Raw genomic sequence first — 20,956 nt, 5'->3', positions numbered from 1 at the left:
GTCATATTTTCACATAGATTTACCTTAAATATTTGCAATATGATTCAACTCGAAGCTTGTTGACTTAGCTTCTAACCTATAAGACTTAAAAAAAATAAAATAAAAAATCAGAGTAGGAAAAAATAAGTGGAAAAATATCGGAAAACTATAGCAACAGCTAAATCCACTCACCAGGCACTTTATTAGGTACACCTTACTAATAGCGAGTTGTACCCCTTTTGCCTTCAGAACTGCCTTAATCCTTTGTAGCATAGATTCAACAAGGTACTGGAAATATTCCTCAGAGATGTTGGTCTATATTGACATGGTAGCATCACACAGTTGCTACAAATTTGTTGACTGCACATCCATGATGTGAATCTCTCATTTTACCACATCTCAAATGTGCTCTATTGGATTAGTATCTGGTGACTGTGGAGGTCATTTGAGTACAGTGAACTCATTGTCATGTTCCAGAAACCAGTCTGAGATGATTCACGCTTTATGACATGATGAACTATCATGCTGGATTTAGCCCTCAGACGATGGGTTCATTGTGGTCATAAAGGGGTAGACATGGTCAACAACATCCAGGTAGGCTGTGATGTTGACACGATGCTCAATTGGTACTAATGGGCCAAATTCTGACCTACCGTCCCAATGTTGCAGCAGAAATAGAGACTCATCAGACCAGACAACGTTTTTCCAATCTTCTATTTGAACGTCTAATTGTAACCTCAGTTTCCTGTTCTGAGCTGACAGGAGTGGCATACGGTGTGGTTCTCTGCTGCTGTAGCCCATCTGCCTTAAGGTTGGACGCGTTTTCCACTCAGAGATGCTCTTCTGCAGACCTCGGTTGTAACGAGTGGTTATTTGAGTTACTGTTGCCTTTCTATGAGTTTGAACCAGTCTGGCCATTCTCCTCTGACCTTTGGCATCAATAAAGCATTTGCACCCACAGAACTGCCACTCACTGGATATTTTCTCTTTTCCGACCATTCTCTGTAAACCCTAGAGATGGTTGTGGGTGAAAATCCCAGTAGATCAGCAGTTTCTGAAATACTTAGACCAGCCTGTCTGGCACCAACAACCATGCCACGATCAAAGTCACTTAAATCACCTTTTTTTCCATTCTGATGCTCGGTTTGAACTGCAGTAGATTGTTTTGACCATGTCTACATGCCTAAATGCATTGAGTTGCTGCCATGTGATTGGCTGACTAAAAATTTGCATTATCGAGCAGTTGGACAGGTATACCTAATAAAGTGGCCGGTGAGGGTCAAACCTCAACTTTTACTTCTAATTCTGTATTAAACAGCTATTTTTGTCATTTACAATAATCTTTAAACTAGGCTTTACCAAGAAATGTTAAAGATGCATCAGCTTGCATGTGAATTCTCATACCTATAATAATCAAATGTGAGCATTCCTATTGGAGCGGTGTCATCTGGACAACTGGGTATGTCTGTCACTTCCAGTTTGTAGCCCTGTCAAAACAAGGTTACATTGCAGTTAATCAAACTTTTATTGTGTGCATTCCAATAACTTTAAAGAGGATCCAAGATGTCGTTTACCGTTTCATTCTCAAACCACAGGAAGTAACAGTAGAAGTAATCCCCATCTCGAAGTGTGACGGTAGCATAACCCTTGTGCAGATACCGTCGTGCTGTTGCTACAAGACTCCAAACCTGAAGACCAGTAAATTGTTATGAACTAAACAGATTAATGGGGTTGCTCAAAAGTTTGGACAAAAAATGATTTTAGAATCTACATTTTATCTTGTCTTAAGTCTTATGTCTATTTTATCGTATGATCACCACACAACAGACATTCTTTATAAACACAGTAAAAAGCAATATAGTAAAATAGTAAACAAAGTTCAAAATATTTATTCCTGTGATCAAAGCTGAATCATTTGCGCAAACAAATGTCTTTGAGCCCTATCATACACTCGGCGTAATAAGGCTTTTATCAGTTTATTCATGAATATTTGCATTTGTATAATGTTATTATTAGAAGCAGTATTATTTATTATATGCATATTTATATTTGTTTTATTAAAAACAAGTTTAAATTTGTCCACCTGTCGGGTTTTGGAGATGTCTGCATCAACATATGGGGCATATGTATAGGACGTGTGTTTAGATATAACTCAGTTTTTTGGCCACATTTTCTTATTATTGCTCATTTATTAGTTTGCTGGAAATTAAACCTGAATTTAGAAGTATCCTCAAGCTGCAGATGTTTTTTTTTTACTGTTTTCTCACTAGTAAAGTGTTCAGTTTTTCCACTTACAAAGTCCACCATGTAAATAGCAAATGCGGCATGGCGTGACACAACTGACTCTTAAAGGAAATGGGAGATGAGACTCTGACTGGCTTAACGCACGATATGCTCAAAACAGACCCATAACTCATTAACAGAATAAGCACAACCCTGATAGACCATGCGCAAGCGTGCAAACCTTATTTTTCCATGTTTAAAATAGCAAAAGCGGATTCAGAAACACCCATAATGCTTTTGCGCCCTGCGCTTTAGACTTTGCCCTTAGATTGTTAAAATAGAGCTCATTATGTTAAATTGAGATTCCCTTTTTTTGATGAAAAGCAAGAATTTGACATTTCATAAACATATTTGCTGATACTTTCAATGAAACATAATGTACTTAAACTGTATAAAAGTATACATTTCTTTAAAAACATTTTTGTAAGGTAATCCATTAAAAACATAAATAACCAAAAAACTAAAAATCAGCAATTAACAGTTTTTTTTCTACATAGAACAAAAAAAATACATAGAAAAAAAATAGATCTAAAAAAATCTAAAACATAAAAATATAAAGGTTTTCAGGCTTTCAGGCCGATTTATCTATAAGTATAAACATATGAAATATAAATAAATAAATATCAAAGTGCATTATTGTAAAAATCTAACCATACATATAGCAACATCAACTTACAGCACACCTTTTACAATTTACAATTTTATAGTGCAAGACAGACAAAGCACCTTTTTCTTTATGAAGTCAGCTAGAGGACCCTTTCCGAGCTCAGAGACGGTGCGATCAGTCACATTCAGAGAGGGTGCGATCATTTGACCACTTGAGCGATCCACGTAGATGAAGTGGATGAGACCAGGAAACTCCTCCAGGTATGTGCAAGCATGGTTAAAGTCTATCACAGTGTCACATGACAGCGAAAAAAAATGACTGAAGATTGAAATGTGAACGCAACACATCTAAATCAAGCCATAAATACTCAAGGTAGAAAAAGAGGATATGACACCATTGTGATGTTTCTTTTGCTTTTAACAAGAAGAAAATCCTTCCAGTCCATCAGCTTCTCTCTAAAACACAGGTGAGAATTTCAAATGGGAGTTAAAGGAAAAGCAAAAAAATTTTTTTATTTTTTTTTGGTGCATAAAAGTGTTCATGGAGCTTCATATGATTACACTTGAACCACTCAAGTAACATGGAATACCTCGACAATATATTTGGTTCATTTTCTGAATGACTTGTGACCTTTGCTGTCTACCAAGGGTTAGAGAGCTCCTGGATTTCATCTAAAATAGCTTAATTTGTGTTCTGAATATGTACAAAAGTCTCAGGGGATTGGACATTTTTAGGTGAACTAACCCTTTGTTTCTAAAGCACATAATATTCATCAACTTAAAGCGTTATCTTTTCAGACATACTGGACCATGTTCAGAGCCCGTTCTTGCAGATGAGGAGCCAACCGCTGACTGCTGCCCATACATTCAGCTGCGAAAAACTGCCTGTACACACCACACAGCTGAGTCTTCATGTTTCTACAAGACGGCAGCAAACTGCAACATAAAAAAACAGGTGAATTTTGTATCACTTCTGGGTGGATTCAAGGTCAAATGATCATTCACAGCACAGTATAATAAATAATATGTGTGGTATTTAGAGCTGAGACTTAACCAGACAGAGAATGCATTGTGTAAAGATCACAATATGACCCATTTAAAACGGTACTCACTCTCTAGTAAATCCAGTCCCAGATCTGCTGAAGGCCTTGTTCTTAAAGTCTGTCCAAGCATTTTGGAGTTGCAAAGTCTGAGCACATAAAAAAAAAAAAAAAAAGTTTACAAGAAGTTGTTTAAGAACAACACATACACTTAATACACAAATACACTTCATTAAACATGTACACATAGACAGCACCTATAAGCTATAAAATTGCAGGTTAACTATGTATATAATAACATATTTGATTGTAACATGAACGTTACTTTGATTGTAATGCAATAATGTGCACATTTTGTAAAACTGCATTGAAACAACAGTTATTGTAAAAAGCGCTATACAAATAAACTTGAATTGAATACTTGAGTAGGGTTTTTGATTATTACCTTTCTTGTTTTTTTCATAAATAAAACTCTGGATGCTGATTTTTTTTTTAACAATTCTTCAAAATTATACATTTTCTATATAAAAAAAATTATAATTTAGTGCGCATATCCACCAAAGCAAGTAAAATAAAGTAAAAGTAAAGCAAAGGCAAAAGAAATAGTAAAAGCAAAAATCAAAAGTAAATACAAAGTAAAGTATGACAATTTTTACAACTCATTTTATGGAGGTTGCTGGGATTTTTGGTAAAATGTGGTAAGGTTAGAACACAATGCAATGAATCACTAAAAGCGGTATCAGGATAAATGCTTACAGAACTTTTAATTCTATTATTATCGATTAGGTCAATATATTAAAGCATTCAGAAAAAAGCTTCAGAGGCATTTTTGAAGGCAAAAACGTATTAATATTCAGATTTATCAGCTATTTATTGATTATCAGCATCCAGAGTTTTCTTTTTTTGTTAATCCTTTATTTATTATTTTTAGAAAGAATACAATGAATAAAGTCTTGATAAGAATAATAACATCTCCTAAATCATAAGACAATGCTTTATGAAGTCATATTTTGAAGTCATTACCCTAAAAATACAATGCTTTTTGTAACATAGCCTATCATTTTGAATGAGTTGCTAGACTGACAACAAGTGTGAATGTTTCTTTACCTCAATTTCTCCAACAAGCAGGAAAACAAAGTGTTTACACCGCAGTGGAAATGTTGTTTTTGAAAGTTTGAAAGACATGCCTTAAGTAAAGTTACAGTACTGTACGTTTTGATAGCCGAAAGTTGATGATAGGCACACATTTCCAAAGGCATGGGAAAAAGTGGTGGACCCTGAAATGCGTATGGTCAATTTGACCACAGTGGCCATCCAAGGTAGAAATACTCTTTAGTGTTTAGTCATTTTAATAAAGTACTATTGACTATGTCAATGTGGTCATGTCATTGGCCCGTGAACATTTCCTGCTTGTTAACTACTTCATAACTGTAATAAGAGGCAATTCAATCATAACTTAGTATAAAAACAGCTACCATAACATTATTTATCAATATGTGGCTCTTTCTGGACTCTCAGAAGCTATAGAAACTAAAAATGTAAATCAGGAAATACGTTGGGACCATTGTTTTTGTTTACATCCCTCAAAATGGTCTATACACTAATTTATAACAAGGATACTAGTTATACTGTATATGTGTTTTTTAATGAAGCTGTTAAATTATAAAACTTAAAATAGGTCAAAAATGCCTCTGTGATTCTAGTGTTTTAATTATATGTTTGTTCAGTTCATTTACATAATATAAGTGGAGATCAGCAGATGCTTTCTTAAAAGGGTAACACTAACATTTACTAACATGAACAAGCAATGACCAATACATTTATTACAGCATTTGTTTAAGGAAAAATACAGTCATTCATTGTTAGTTCATGCTAAAAAAAATAGATTTGGATTTTAATAATGCACAATAATCTACAAGTATTGATCATATTTAGATCATCTTAGTAAATACATTAACTAATGAAAACTTATTGCAAAGTGCGTGTGACCCTTAAAAGTTATACTTAAATCATTAAAAGAATGACCCAGAATTTAAATCTGATTACATTTTATTGTGTGCTGCTTCCTAATTATAGCACATATTAAAGTGGAAGTGTGTGCTGGTTGAAGTGTGTGTGTCCACTGACCTGAATCTCCATGCTGGACCAGGCTTTAATGAACTTCTCCAGTTTGCTCCGCTGCTCCTGGACAGAGGACTGACCCCGCATGGCTGAAGCCCCTTCATGGCCCTCACCTAACCTCTTCTCCAGCTTGACGAAAGCCTCCAGAAAGTAGTAAACCGACACCGCCATATGACTGTTGGGGATCTGTTGCACACACAAATAAATAAAAGATCAAATGAGCAGGCAACTCCATGAATTTAAACTCACATGATCCCATTATTCATGATTTGACCAAGGGCTCATTTACATGGTCATCAGTGATCTAATTATTGGTAAGGTCAAATTAGATGTCTAATAATGTTGATACTGTACAGAATGCATTCAGAAATCACCTTGGTGAGCAGCACTAGTGTGATACCAGGCCATAGAGACAGGCAATACATGGAGTGAGGCATCATGGGACACTCTTTGGCTTCCAGAAACACTCTTGACGGCGATGAAGGGTCAGGGGTTGAAACTTCAAGAGTTTGTAGACTGTCCTCAGCCATCTAAAAATCATTAAAGATATGAGAAATTTCTCATCTATAAATATTAGGGATGTAACAATATTGTAAATACCGTCATACCGCAATAGTAATTTTTTTCAATATTACCGTAGGCACATCACTCAATAAATCAGATCTCTCCGTCCCAGAAACCTCAGTCCCAAATGAGAGGTTTTTTTTTCTGTTGCAGGAGACATGCCCAAAGATCCCAGCTTTTATCAGATTATAGTTAATTGATAATTTTCCTTAAAAAACCCATCTCTATCTAAGTTAGTGAGTGATTAAATGTTGAACGTGATGAGTTTTCAACAATACTAAAATGAAACTTAATTTTTTTTATATGGTTTAATAGTTTTTTGTTATTAAAATTGAAAAATTTAAGTTTCTGTTTCGAAACTTACAGATGGCTAATTTGTATGCCATTGATATGTTCTGTGCTGAGGTAAATAAACACTTTTGGCACTTTTTTCTTTTCATTAGTTTTGTTTTTCCTGTAAATTATTCAATAAATACCGTACCGTGCCATTCATACCGAGGTATTATTGTACTGTGAAATTCTGATACCGTTATATCCCTAATAAATATACAATCTATGCCATACACTACAGTTCAGATGTTCAGGGTTTACTTTGTTTTTGAAAGAAAAGCATTGTTATATTATATTTACAGTTGAAGTCAGAATTATTAGCCCCCCAAATTATCTGAACATAATACTTTTAATAACTCATCTCTAATTTATTTTATCTTTACCATGATGACAGTAAACTATATTTGACTAGATATTTTATAAGACACTTCGATACAGCTTAAAGTGACATTTAAAGGCTTAACTAGGTAAATTAGGTTAACTAGGCAGGTTAGGGTAATTAGACAAGTTATTGTATAATTATGGTTTGTTCTGTAGACTCATTTTCTTCTTATATCAAAAAATATATAGCTTCAAGAGGCTAATAATTTTGTCCTTAAAATGGGGTTTAAAAAATTAAAAACTGCTTTTATTCTAGCCAAAAGAAAACAACTAAGACTTTCTCCAGAAGAAAAAATACTATCAGACATTGAGACATTGTGAAAATTTCTTGCTCTGTTAAACAGCCTTTGGGAATATTTAAAATAAAAAGAAAAAAAATTCAAAGGGGGGCTAATAATTCTGACTTCAACTGTATATATTATAGTATACAAGAATATTACTAACATACCTTTTATTATAGTATGCCGAGTTCAGACTACACTATTTCCAAAGTAGTCCTCTCACAGATGTTTTGACAATACATGACTCTCTGGGGCAGCGTTCTGTCAGTGCTGTGTTTACACTGCAAGATGGATGGGCAATAGGGGGGTTCACACTGAATGACTTTACAATAGGAAGAATTGCAGACACAACTCTGTCTCGGTCTCCAAACTATGTCTCACAACCAAACATGCGGGAGATGTGACACGGAAGCAACAAAATGTCATGTAGTATATGTTTTGTTATTAAAGGTGCAGTCGATGATTGTGTTCAGAAATATTTTTGTTGTGCTGGTTAAAAGTCTCTTCACATTCCAATAGTAATGATTAAAGTAAATGATCTGAATGTGTTTATATGTATTTTTATATTCTCGGTAAGGCATAAAACTAAAAAATGTTCATCCAATTAAATATTGTCAGACCGACAAATAACTCAATTACAAGAGGTATCTCAAACTGTCTGTCAACAAATTAAAATTTCTGCGCAGCCTTGTTAAGCAGACAGATGCGTCACCCGCACACACACGTGCAGCACGCAACTACCGCTGACAGAGAGTGAAAGACGTCATCCTGCATACTCTGCATCAGCCTGAACTTCTTTCTGATAGACCAGCGCGGCCTAAAATGCATGAAAAGAAAGATTGTTTCTGAAAGGGCTTCTGCTAAAAATGCAGGATCAAAACTTTTCTAAACCTTGAATCAATATCGGAGTTACTTTTCTACACTGGAGCGAAATGTCGTTATGCAGTTTAAATCAACAATTTGAAGGGGCACACCACAGCTGAAGTATTTCTTTAAGACAGGTATGTTTTAAAACTATTTAGCCACGCAAAGCTGATGTAGACTGTGCTCTTGTTTATAAATGGGTTTAAATGCACAGAGTTATTGTTCAGCCACTAAAAAAAAACATCTGGCAGAAGATTGGCTATTTTCAAGTTCATGAGGTACCTTTTACAGCATCGAAATTATAGTCAGACCTGAGCATTTGTTTAGTTGTTCAAGTGTAAAAGGAGCTGAAAACAAGCGATGTACGAAGATCAACGAGCACAACTGAATATGAAAAGTCACTTGTTGTCTTGGTAGTATAAACATAAGTGTAATGAAAAAAGATGACAGGATATTTCTGTTTTTAGCACTCCTCTTTTCTGGTCTAATTTTTATTTAGTTTAAATACAAAACATAAGTAAATGTGCTCTTCCACCTAACCGGCTTTCCTGAGGTGAAGTTTGATTTATACTCACACATTTGTTTATTTTTGAACAGTCACAGCCTGTGACACAGTTTTGGGGAAATATAATCCTGCAACCGCTGACCTGTCAACAACTACACCTGATAAAGTGCGTGTCTCCATAGAGTTTTCTAACTGGTGAATGACATGATCTAGTGTTATATCTAATTCAGTGTGCGTTTGCGAGTTCATGACTTCAGGAGGCGTAGCTTTGGACAGCAGGGGAGGGTCGTAAAATTTCTAAGCTATTATGCTAATACTAGCATTCTGGCAGATCACCTGCTGCACCTTTAACTACATAAGAAGAAAGAAGCCTTTAGTGAGCTAGAAAATGTACTTATTTTGTTCACCTCAGTTTTTAAGGGAATTTGCAATTTCTCTTAAACTTTTTTCTTTTTTGACCCGGTAGTGGTATTGTTATGACACGTCAAACAGACACGGGTGATCCTGCCAAGTTTCCACTAGTTTGTCCTCCGTTTTTGTGTCCAAATAGAACAAAAAAAGCTCTGTTCTCAACCAAAGCCAGGCTTGTTGATATTGTGGTCTAACTCCTCCCTCAACTTCACACTGGTCTGGATGCTGCTCTCTCATTGGCTGTAGGTATTTGCCGATGTTATTTTTAATCAGAACACCTTTCACATGACATGATTCTGAGTTTTGATTTTGAGACTTATTGGCGATTCTCTCAGATTACGCCTTTGATAGTTCACACTGTGTGATTGTCACTCACGTAAACAAGGACTGATTTTGCTTGTGATTTCGGGCATTTGTCTGCAATTTTTAAAAACCTGATGGCGAGTCAAATTCAGGGCTAAAATCGATGCAGTCTGAACTCAGCAATAGTTTTCAGTGTCATAATGTAATCAAATGTCATCTAATATGCTAAAAATGTCATGTAATATGCCAAAATGCTGCTTTAAAATCAATTTTAAAAGAAAATTTGTCATATTTAATACAACATTTTGCATTTAAAAATGTAGAATCTCTTAATTGATTCAATATTGCTGCTTTTTACAGTACTGTGTTTTCACATTAACTTGTATATGAATTTTCTCATTTATTTGAATCTGGTTTGCATTTATTTATGATTGTTTCACTGCAATTTCTATTTATTTTAATAAATTTTAAAACCTTTCAATCTTTTTAAATAAATTTAGTAGAAACAATATAATATGTATAATTTATTACACACATTATTAGATTAGTTTTCTTTATATTAATGTATATTTATGTTTTTAAGTATTTGAGTTTTTCTAAATAATTGATAATTTATGAACTATTTGTTTTTTTTATATTACATTTTCATTTCATTTTTCAGATAATATTAAGGCTATATTTTTTACTCAATAATAAAACATAATAAAAAATCTATACAATGAGATCATATTACTTTTAGATCATAAAAAGCAGCTCAATGACCTGAATATCAGGATCCACAAACTGGAAGACAGGAGGACTGTCCTTTCTTGGTGTGACTGTCCAGTAAAAACATAAGATAAAATGAATCATGCAGCAATCATTTAGAAAAACATATATATATATACACTGTAACACCTTGGTGCATTTCATTATGGTGCAAACACGCATGCAATGGCATATGGATACATTTTTATCACCTGATTCTCGTTCAGGAGGAGATGGCTCTGGTGTGTAAAAAACATCAGGAACTGTACTGTTCTCCAGCTCCTAAACAACACAGAAAATACTGTCAAAGCACAGTAAAATATAATAACTAAATAATTACAAACTAGTGAAGTCAAACCTCAGGAGTGTCATCCAGGTCTATTTTGCTGGGATAAAGATCTTGCACCAGTATGATCAGAGCCAGGAGATCAGAAGGGTTCAGATTGCTGGCATTACGACTGCACACAGAAAAAAAAAGAATTACATTTGGATTACAATTAATTACATTATTTCTAATATTATTAATTATAAGCCCTTCTGTAATTTATTATTTTTTTCAAATTCAGTTGAGGTTAGAATTATTAGCCCCCCTGAATTGTTAGCCCTCCTGTTTATTTTTTCCCTAATTTCTGTTTGATGGACAGATTTGTTTCAACACATTTCTAAATATAATAATTTTATTTCTAATAACTGATTATTAGATTTCTAATTTCTAATAACTGATTTATTTTATCTTTGCCATAATGACAGTAAATAATATTTGACTAGATATTTTTCAAGACACTTCTATACAGCTTTTGTCCTTTAATTTTTTTTTTTTATGTAAAACTGCTTTTATCCAAGCCAAAATAAAACAAATAAGACTTTCTCCAGAAGAAATAAATATTATCAGACATACTGTGAAAATTTCCTTGCTCTGTTAAACATCATTTGGGAAATATTTAAAAAATATAAAAAAGGGGGGGCAAATAAGTCTGACTTCAACTGTATTTCTCAAGTACTATTCAATTAAGAGAAGATTATTTTTAATAAATTTTAAACAAAATATTGTAGTTTTAATTATTTTTTAAATAATATACAGTATATATACAGTATATATATATATATATATATATATATATATATATATATATATATATATATATATATATATATATATATATATATACAGTATATATATATATATATATATATATATATATATATATATATATATATATATATATATATATATATATATATATATTACTAGCTATTTTACAAAATACTAGCATTCAACTTTAAGTCCAAATTAATACTTAACTAGGTTAATTAGGCAAATAAGACATTCTACATTTTTAAATCCTAAATTGTGTTACAAACAATGTCAAATGTTCTTTCAAAATGACACTTTAATGTCAAAAGGTGATAACAACCATTAAAATCACTGAATAAAATCATTTAAAAATTCAGATTCAAACATGCTGACATCTTGTAAAAAATATAATAATGATAAAAATATTAATAAACAATCATTTATCAATGATAAAAATGACAAAAAAAATATATATAAATACATATAAACATACATTTGGATGTATATTTGGACAAGTAAATCAAAAAAGATTTTTAAAAACATCTTAAGACAAGAATTGATGTACTCTAAATGTTGATAAAATTGTAACAAAACAATGTTTTAAAATTACAATACAGTTACGCCTGAACCATTTTAAATTTGTTTATATTTTGTTAAATTGTCTATAAAAGAAATAAATTTAAAAAATGTAATTAAATAAAAATAAAATAAAAATTACAGGAAAATTGTGATTTCTATTTCTTTTGGAATAAAACTGGGAACTTTTTTTTTTCCACATTAATGCAGCTTTGATTGCTTCTACTTAATTTCTTTTGTCTTTACACAACCCCAGTCTCCATCTGATGGTTTAGTACCTGGAGTAGAAGGCCAGCTGTTTGGTGTGCACCAGTATGAATGCGTGCAGCACCTCCTCACCGGCTCGGTCCATGCTGCTGTTAATCTGCTGTACCAGTCGACGCTCCAGAAACTCAATGCACTGCTCACAAAGGGTCGGGTGGATCAGCCTCTCCACTGCCTGAATGGAACCAGAGAACTCTTAATCTGTCATCCAAAACTAGCATGCAAATCATAAAAACAGACTTGAACGCACCTCCACTAAAAAGCTTTGGTCATTTTCACGCAAGCGGCTGTATGTCTCCAAGAGGCTTCGCAGTTTTTTCCACAACCGGTTCCTCTGCTCTGTGTCTTGAGGGCGCAGTCTAAAAAATTGAACATATGTGTGAACATATGAACCAAATAGACTGCTTGTGCTAACCTACAGTATTATAACGAAAATCCTAAGACCTTACACTCATCGGCCACTTTATTAGGTACATCTGTCCAACTGCTCGTTAACGCACATTTCTAATTGGCCAATCACATGGCAGAAACTCAATGCATTTAGGCATTTAGTCATGGTCAAGACGATCTGCTGCAGTGCAAAATGAGCATCAGAATGGGAAAGAAATGTGATTTAAGTGACTTTGGGGGACAAAAGAGGGTCCAACCCAGTACTAGCACAGTGTACCTAATAAAGTGGCCAGTGAGTGTTTATGAGATTTCTCATCTATAAATATACATTTTCTGCCAAACACTACGGTTCAAATGTTTAGCTTTTGTAAAAAAAATGTGTTCTTATATTTTTTCTGTTTTTGTAAGGAACGCATTGTTATATTACAGTTATATTAAGCATTGCCAAATGGTATAGACAATAACATAATATTAGTACAATAATATTATTCTTATACAGTTTATTACATTATTTTTTATTATATTACATTATTTATGTTTCAGTGTCACAATCATTCAGAAATGTAATCAATGTTAAATTGCTGCTTTAAAAACTGATATTATTATTTACAAAAGGAAGTCATTTTTACGGTTCTTCTGCTCAGTGTCTTAAGAGCGCAGTCTAACAAATTGAAACACAAACGAAAAAGGTATTTGGTGTTAAAATAAGAACCAACTAGACTGTTCACGCTAATCTTCAGGATTAAAATTGAAAGTGCAGTTCTCACTCTTTCCTCAGGAGGGGGCCGCTGAGCGTCACCATCCCAAACAGGATTTCTGTGAGTTTCTTCATCACGTAGATCTTTCTCTTCAAATCCTCTTCGGTCTCCTCTCCGTCTCCGTTCACAGCGATGTACAGGCACTCATCAAACTGCATGAACAAACAGAAAGAGGGTCATTAACAGAGATGTAGAATTTTATTTTATTTTTTAAACTGTGGCGATATTTCACAGCTGAAGTGAAAAACATCAAGTGTAAACTAAAAGTTTTATTAAATGGCGTGTTTTGCAGGAGCGGGGTTGCTACATAAACTAACATAATAATAAATAAAAACATAATACTTGATGTAAACCTATTCATAACTACAGGAGCGGTACCAACTATACATATACTATAAACTAGGGATGCAACAATACAGTCAGCCCACAGTTCAATACATACCTCGGTTTTTTAACACGGTTTTCGGTTCGGTTCTTATGGCTTGACAGTTGACACATGTTTTTTTTTTATTCTATAGGCAATAGGAACAGTAAGAGGTTTAGGAGAAAAAAATAAAAATAATTTATTGCAATACTGATTTTGTTTTACTTAAAAGCCAAGAAAACTACACTAGTTGCTAGTGTATTGTAAAAAAAAATGAAGACTGAAATCTCACAGTTGCTGGTAGCCCATATACAAACTGGGGAACACATAAAAATCCGGTACTTTGAAAATAAACATACATGCTGTGCTGAAAAAATGCGAGACTGTAGTCTGTAACGCGGGATCGAGTGCTTTTATAAAATGACAAAAGCCCACATCTCCAATCACCAAAATCTTTAGCAATAAACACCCGCACTGCCTTTGTTATTTTTATGTGTCTCTCGAAAACAGTTGGGTATGTTTGCTTGAAGGATTCAGCGAGGGATTGTTGCTATTTTAAGGACTTTATTACCTTCTCTGCTTTCCTGCCTTCAGACAGTGATATTGCTGGGTGATGGCGCTGCAGATGTGCAGTCATGGTTATATGTGTAAAACAATGCTTGCACAGTTATTTTTAGTTTACCGTTTTTTCTTTTATTGGCATTATATTTACCAGCAAAACCGAAATGTCCTCACACCGCAGATTTAAAAGACGCCAGCGTTTCCTTGTACTGTTGCCTCAGTTCACCGCGGCTTGCCATGTAAAAATGTGGAATGATGGTCAAGCGCCCCCTAACTTTAGAGGATGGTAATTGAATATTTACTTGTGGGGAGGAGTTTCCTCATTTCAGCTCATGGACTTACAGGCCCACACAGTCAATTCGGGGAGTTATGAAACGCACATAAACGCAATATTTAACCGCAAAACCGAGAAAACTGCAATTCACAAGCGCGTATTGAACCGTGGAGGTTGTACGGTACGGTTCAATATCATATTGAGAACCGTGGCATCCCTGCTATAAACAGTTAAATCATTCACAACCTAAGACAGACAATACAAGTACTTTTACATAAGATAGAACAACAGTGTGCTAAATATTGTGGTCATGTTTTCTATGCAAGTTGCCTATGTAGAGTATGTTGCATATGTAAGTCCTTAGAAAAATAAATACATGACACATATACACACATATGTACATACATATAAAGTTGAAACGAGGCAAAATTATTAGCCCTCTAGTAGACTTGTAAATCTTTTTCATATATTTTCTAAGTGCTGTTTAACAGAGCAAGTTTTATTTTCACAGTATGTGCTAATAAAATTTTCTTCTGGAGAAAAAAAGTCTTATTTATTTATGTTTGACTGGAATAAAACAAATAAATTAAAATTATACATAATTTAGTTTTGGAATCATTTTTTATCAAATATTATTATAAAATCATAAAAATGGTATTGGCTACCGAACAAAGCAATGTTGACCAATGATTTATTAACCTACAGCAGGGGGCTCCATACTGAGACACTGCATACTAGTATCTTGCAAAATAACTAGTAAAATATTATGTACTGTCATCATGGAAAAGACAAATTGCCTAATAGAACTGAGCTATAACTATTATCTTTTAAAATAAGTTGAAAATTAGGTTGAGAATGAATCCTTAGATACATGTAATTAAATGGATATATACAGTAGATGATTATATGGTTTATTTAATAAAATGGTTTAATAAAATAATTATTTAATAAAATGGTTTATATGGATTTATGTTTACGTCTTAGGATAGGTGTTTTAGATTACTTACAGAATCAAAACACCACCTGAATATACAAAAATATAATACTTAGGGCTCGAAATTGCGCCCAAAATTTTATCTATGCGACTTCAAAATATATTTGGGAGCATTTGTGCGAGTGCATTAAATTGATGTCATGCGACCAGTTTTCACAGCAAAATGTTCACCACATGCGTGGAATTAGGAAGCATTCACACATTAAGCATCTTTGCACCTAACAACACCAAACGCAGTGCTTCGGAATGGTTTAAAACAGTTGACATGTAAACTTGCTGCAGTAAACAAGCCAGCAATGCTTGCCCCACCATCAAGCTCTTCTTATTGGCCCACTGCGCTAAAACAGAATGCGAATAGAGTGGTTAATACCAGCTGTCAATCATTCAGTTCCAATGACAGGGAGCTACAGTCGCGAAAATGTAAAGGTCTGCATGCAAGATAATGAAAACAACACTGACAGATTTAGTTTTAGAAATCACCTAAAAATACAAATAATGGCACATCTGATTAGTGATCATGTAATTAATGTCAATCCAGTATTTACACTTTTCAAAGAGTGGATAAAATACTTTCAGTGTTAAAAGTCTACTATGAAAATGACTAAAGCATTCACTGTAATGCTGGTGGGATGAGGTTTTCAGGTCACAGCGTTTGCCACGGAATCTACACATTTTAAGCACGAGACGTACTAGCGTTATTTAATCCTTTATTTAATCGTCACAACGTATGGAAATAATAAGTTATATGTCAATATCAGACATCACCCATGAGAACAGCACAGTTATTATTGTTAATTCAGTTCATCTCATTCATGTCCAGCAGTGCGTGCAGGGCCGGTGAGCGCATGAAGATTTTTGTTTATTTGTTAGCTGTGATAAGAGTGTTAATATATAATATAATCTGTTAATATAAACGTGTAGTTACGATGCTCATATTTTTGGTGGGTGCGACTAAATTTTGTCTAGTGCGCCTACATTTCTTAAGTTAGGAGCACCGGTGCTACCAAGAAACAAGGTTAATTTCGAGCCCTGACATTATGAATATATTGCTCAGCAGATGAGTACACTCCTCACAAATCTCTCATTTTAATTATTATTTTCCAAAGGACAAAATTATATTAGATTTACAATATTATATTGTAAATGCATAAAAATTTGATTAGTCAGTACTGAAGCCAAATCTGGAGTTTATCTAAGAAAATAAGTTATGATAATGGTCCAAAATTTCTACACCAAAATTTTTATATAAGAGAAAAATAAATAAATGCATTATCTTTCTATTTCTAAAGATGTTTTTTGACAAAAATATATAAATAAATATATACATTAAATAAATCTGTTTTGTTTAAATGCACCAACATACATTGCCTATATTCACTGAGAAATGAATACAAATATTCATCTTCAAAACGGGGTGTACTCAATTATGCTGAGCGCTGTAAATATGACATCATTTTACAAAATACATTTTTTAAATATTGTACTTTGTGTGTTTACAGTATACACATCAAACCAGTATAATTTCGTAAGCATTTTTCGTTCGTTCAGCAATAGCGTGCTGTCTGTTCATAACCAGCAGTGTGCATGTCATTAGAGCAGCTGAGATGACTCTTTCATTCCGCTGTGCATTACCTGATGCAGAACATAGATATGATTGTTCTCTGTGCTGAAGGAGGTGTAATTGTCCCCGAGTCGGTCCACCATGGTGCTACAGGAGATGATGATTGGTGCGAAGAGAGTGTTAATGCTGTCTTCAAAGGCAGGCAGCTAAAAATGCAAAACAAAATATTAATAATTATGCACACAAATAACAATGTATTTTAAAATGAAATTTTGGTTGGTTTCATTATAAGAAATTTGTTACAGCTGGAGTATGGAATTTAATTTTGTTTATCAAAATTTACTAAATGTATGTATGTAATAATTGTTTACATCCTGAATCCATCTAATGAACGGTGTTGTTTTTTATTTTTAGCTAAAATTACAACAGGGAGCTTATAATGAGTGTTTTTTTTAGATCTGCTGGGTCTGTACTTAGTTCCTTCATTAGCTATTTAGTTCCTTTGATAGTCACTTCATTAGTTAGGAAGTTAATTCATTACTTAGTTTCTTACATTGTCAGTTACTTCATTAGTTAGTTACAGTAGTTTGTGTCTTAGTTTGTCACTTAGTTATTTTGTTATTTAGTTAGTTAGACTTGCATTAGCAATATTAATCGCAACACTTGTACAAAGTATTCAATATAAAATTTACAACCATAACAGTTTCTTAATATTCATTCATAGCACAAAAGAAACAAATAAATAACAACAACTAACAAACAATAACAAAAAGTAAGCAATAATCTTTCTATTTGATCAATGATAAATATTTTTTAATTCCTCCATATGACATTTTACATTTTTTTCCTTGAAATATGTCCTGAAAAAAGTTCACTAATATCATTTAAAAACACATTCTATTAAAATATGTTTTATCCTCAAAATATTTGAACGTAATTTACAAATATGTTTGGATTGGTGCATACACTGCTACTGTAAATATGAAGGTTTTAAAATGGTGTTCAATAGAAGAATCTTTTGGTTTCCCTAAAAAAAACTTTTAGTAACAGTTTTTTCTTAGTTTGAAGAATATTTAGTGTATCAATAGAATCATTTTCTGCTATAAGTTTTGTTTACAGCAAAGGTTCCTGGTGTGTTAAAGGTTCTTTATAGAACCACCAAGCCAACAAAGATATTATATTTTAAAAGCAATAGTCAATTCAAAACTGATGCCATCGGCTTTTAACTCACCCTTCACTTATTTTAAATCTGCTTTTTTTTCTTCTGTTGATCACAAAAGAAGAAATTTGGAATATGGCTGTAAAGTGAAAACCATTATCTTTGTAGTATTTGTGTTTTCAACCGTGGAAGTCTACGTTTATCAGCTTTTAGCTTACTTCAAAATAATCTTCTTTTAGGATCAGCAGAAAAAAGAAACTCATTAAGGTTTGTAACCAATTAAGACTAAGTAAAATTACATTTTGGGTGCTATCCCCTTAAGAGTGTAGCATTTGAATGAGAGGTAATGTTATTTTATTCATTTATTTAATGCCATGTAAGCACCCAAGGCTATTTTCATGGCACGAATAATTCAATAATAAATATACAATTAAAATCATCAAACAACTGAAAACAATAACTTAAATAAGATTTTTAGTGTTATTAGAGGATGAAAATTCTAATATTTTCTCTGGTGTCACTTTGCTACAAATGTCCTCAAGAGAATTCATTCAAGAAAAAAAGCCTTCTGGAACCATTAAAAGCAGGACAGTCCAGTAACATGTGTTTTACTGTAAGAGGTTTTGTGCATTACAAACATTGAGTAGGGTCTTCTTGAATGAGAGGTAGTTCCAGCTATACTGTTCCTCGTTAAGAAGCAAACAGTTTTATGTAAAAACTACCGGAGTACCCAATGTTATGTACAGTAGCTTAAAATATCTATGTTTTATGTGTCTGAAAGTCAAACAGCACTATTTGATAATCTAGAGCAAAAAAAAACATACTCCTTCTCCTTCCTCCTGGGAGACTCCATACTGCTCCTGAAGCCGCTGTTCGAACTCGCTGTCCGTCCAGTAGAACAGAACCTCTGCGCTCTCATTGGCCACCAGCAGACACTTCATTTTACCTGAGGAAAAATGATTCATTGTGTTCACATGCTTTCTTGAGGCATTACTGACTTTGCAGGACTTCTAAAGCGAGTTTGCCCAAAAATGTAAATTAACTCATTATTTACTCTTCCTCATGCGGTTTTTAAACTTTTATTAGTTTCTTACATCTGTAGGAAACAAAAGAAGATATTTTACAAAGAAAACTGGTTGCTGGGACCCATCAACTTCCATAGCAGGACAAAGAAAAATACTGTTGAAATCAATGGATCCCAGAAACCAGCATTTTTCATATGATCTTCTAAAGGGAGAGTAAATTGTGGCAGAATTTTCATTTAGTAGAATTAAACAACACAAATAAGTTTTCCTTAAGGAGGTACACCAAAGATGCTGAAACTAGCACTGGAAACGTCAGGTAATTTTTATATGTTAGTCTGGCTTGCATAACATCTATGTAAATATTCATCAATCCCTCTCACAATATAGCCAATTATTTTCAATATCTTTCAATAATCACTGAAAAGAGGGCTTAATTTAGCAATGCGGTGTCACCCCATCCCCACCCCCACCAAAAAAAAATAAATAAATAAATGTCCTTGATCTGTTAAACATCATTTGGGAAATACTTAAAAAGAAAAAAAAAACTGTACATAATTGTTACACATTTAGTGTAAGTGTTGGTAAAACAAAAAGCAAAAAATAAAATCTCTAACAGCAATTGATCAGGACATATTCTAAAGTAAAGACAAAGTATCTACGACTGCACTATACAAATATTTAGAAATGAGAAAACCAGCTAAAGTTACTTTTTTTGTTGAGGTAAAGTTTTTTTTTAAAACCTGAGCTGACAGTTTCAATTTACAACTTCAAAGTCAAGCTGCTTTGGCACATTCTACATTGTAAAAGTGCTATAGAAATAAAGATGAATTGAATTTGCACATTCGTTCAGTGACAACTTGTGACATGCTCCCTATATTGTTTACCATAGTACTTTCAATTTTCAGTCTGAAATCACATGTAAGTACTGTATGGCTTGAACAACAACATTAGAACTATTTATTGTCAACAGTGTTGCAAAGGCTGCTAATATGATTTTACTATTTAGATTTGGCAAAGGATCCTTTTCTGAAATTATATTGGGAGAATGTTTGAATGTGTGAATATAAAATTAACTTTACCTTAATGAGAAATCCCTGTATTTGACATTTACTGTACTGTATATATAAATACAACAATGATAACATGGTTCACAATAACAAAACACACTGATGTAAGACACAAACGGAAGTAAATAAAAAAACTCACATAGATCTTTTCAGCAAGAATTATTGCAATATTATAAAACACAAAGCAAACAATACCTGACAGGGTGTTCCTCAGAAGCCGACAGCTTTTGGTTCCTCCAGGATGAAACTAAAGTTTACGCCTCATCTGATGCCTGATTCATAGAAAAGCATAATTTACTTGGGAACTTTTGCACTAAACTCTCTAACCTACTTACGTATCACTAAAGTACACTTACTGTTTTAGCTGTTGGCGTTTACAGCAGAAAAGTGTCATTGTTTCTGAATCCTGGTCCAGCTCACCGAACAACGATTAGTTTGTCATCAGCTGCTGAACTGCTACAGCGCTTCCGTAA

General features: G+C 33.4%; 1 protein-coding gene across 1 annotated transcript in view; it reads right to left on the bottom strand.

The window, feature by feature from the left end:
* hps1 (HPS1 biogenesis of lysosomal organelles complex 3 subunit 1) overlaps positions 1-20,956 on the bottom strand; it is a 24,010-nt gene extending 3,054 nt beyond the window's left edge. The window contains exons 1-18 of the mRNA NM_001037688.2: positions 20,840-20,956; positions 20,679-20,755; positions 19,216-19,337; positions 17,304-17,438; positions 13,488-13,630; positions 12,581-12,689; positions 12,345-12,505; positions 10,774-10,873; positions 10,628-10,697; positions 10,431-10,486; positions 6,404-6,559; positions 6,036-6,215; positions 3,981-4,057; positions 3,673-3,804; positions 3,259-3,324; positions 2,989-3,133; positions 1,554-1,667; positions 1,384-1,466 (exon numbers count right to left, since the gene is read on the bottom strand). Of these exons, the coding sequence (NP_001032777.2) occupies positions 1,384-1,466; positions 1,554-1,667; positions 2,989-3,133; positions 3,259-3,324; positions 3,673-3,804; positions 3,981-4,057; positions 6,036-6,215; positions 6,404-6,559; positions 10,431-10,486; positions 10,628-10,697; positions 10,774-10,873; positions 12,345-12,505; positions 12,581-12,689; positions 13,488-13,630; positions 17,304-17,438; positions 19,216-19,332 (1,844 nt within the window). The 5' untranslated portion in view covers positions 19,333-19,337; positions 20,679-20,755; positions 20,840-20,956. The remainder of the gene's footprint in view (positions 1-1,383; positions 1,467-1,553; positions 1,668-2,988; positions 3,134-3,258; positions 3,325-3,672; positions 3,805-3,980; positions 4,058-6,035; positions 6,216-6,403; positions 6,560-10,430; positions 10,487-10,627; positions 10,698-10,773; positions 10,874-12,344; positions 12,506-12,580; positions 12,690-13,487; positions 13,631-17,303; positions 17,439-19,215; positions 19,338-20,678; positions 20,756-20,839) is intronic.

The sequence above is a fragment of the Danio rerio genome, chromosome 13 (genome assembly GCF_049306965.1).
Source record: "Danio rerio strain Tuebingen ecotype United States chromosome 13, GRCz12tu, whole genome shotgun sequence".
Classification (NCBI taxonomy): domain Eukaryota; kingdom Metazoa; phylum Chordata; class Actinopteri; order Cypriniformes; family Danionidae; genus Danio; species Danio rerio.
The sequence above is the reverse complement of the archived record's forward strand: the minus strand, read 5'-3'. Positions and strand labels throughout refer to the sequence as shown.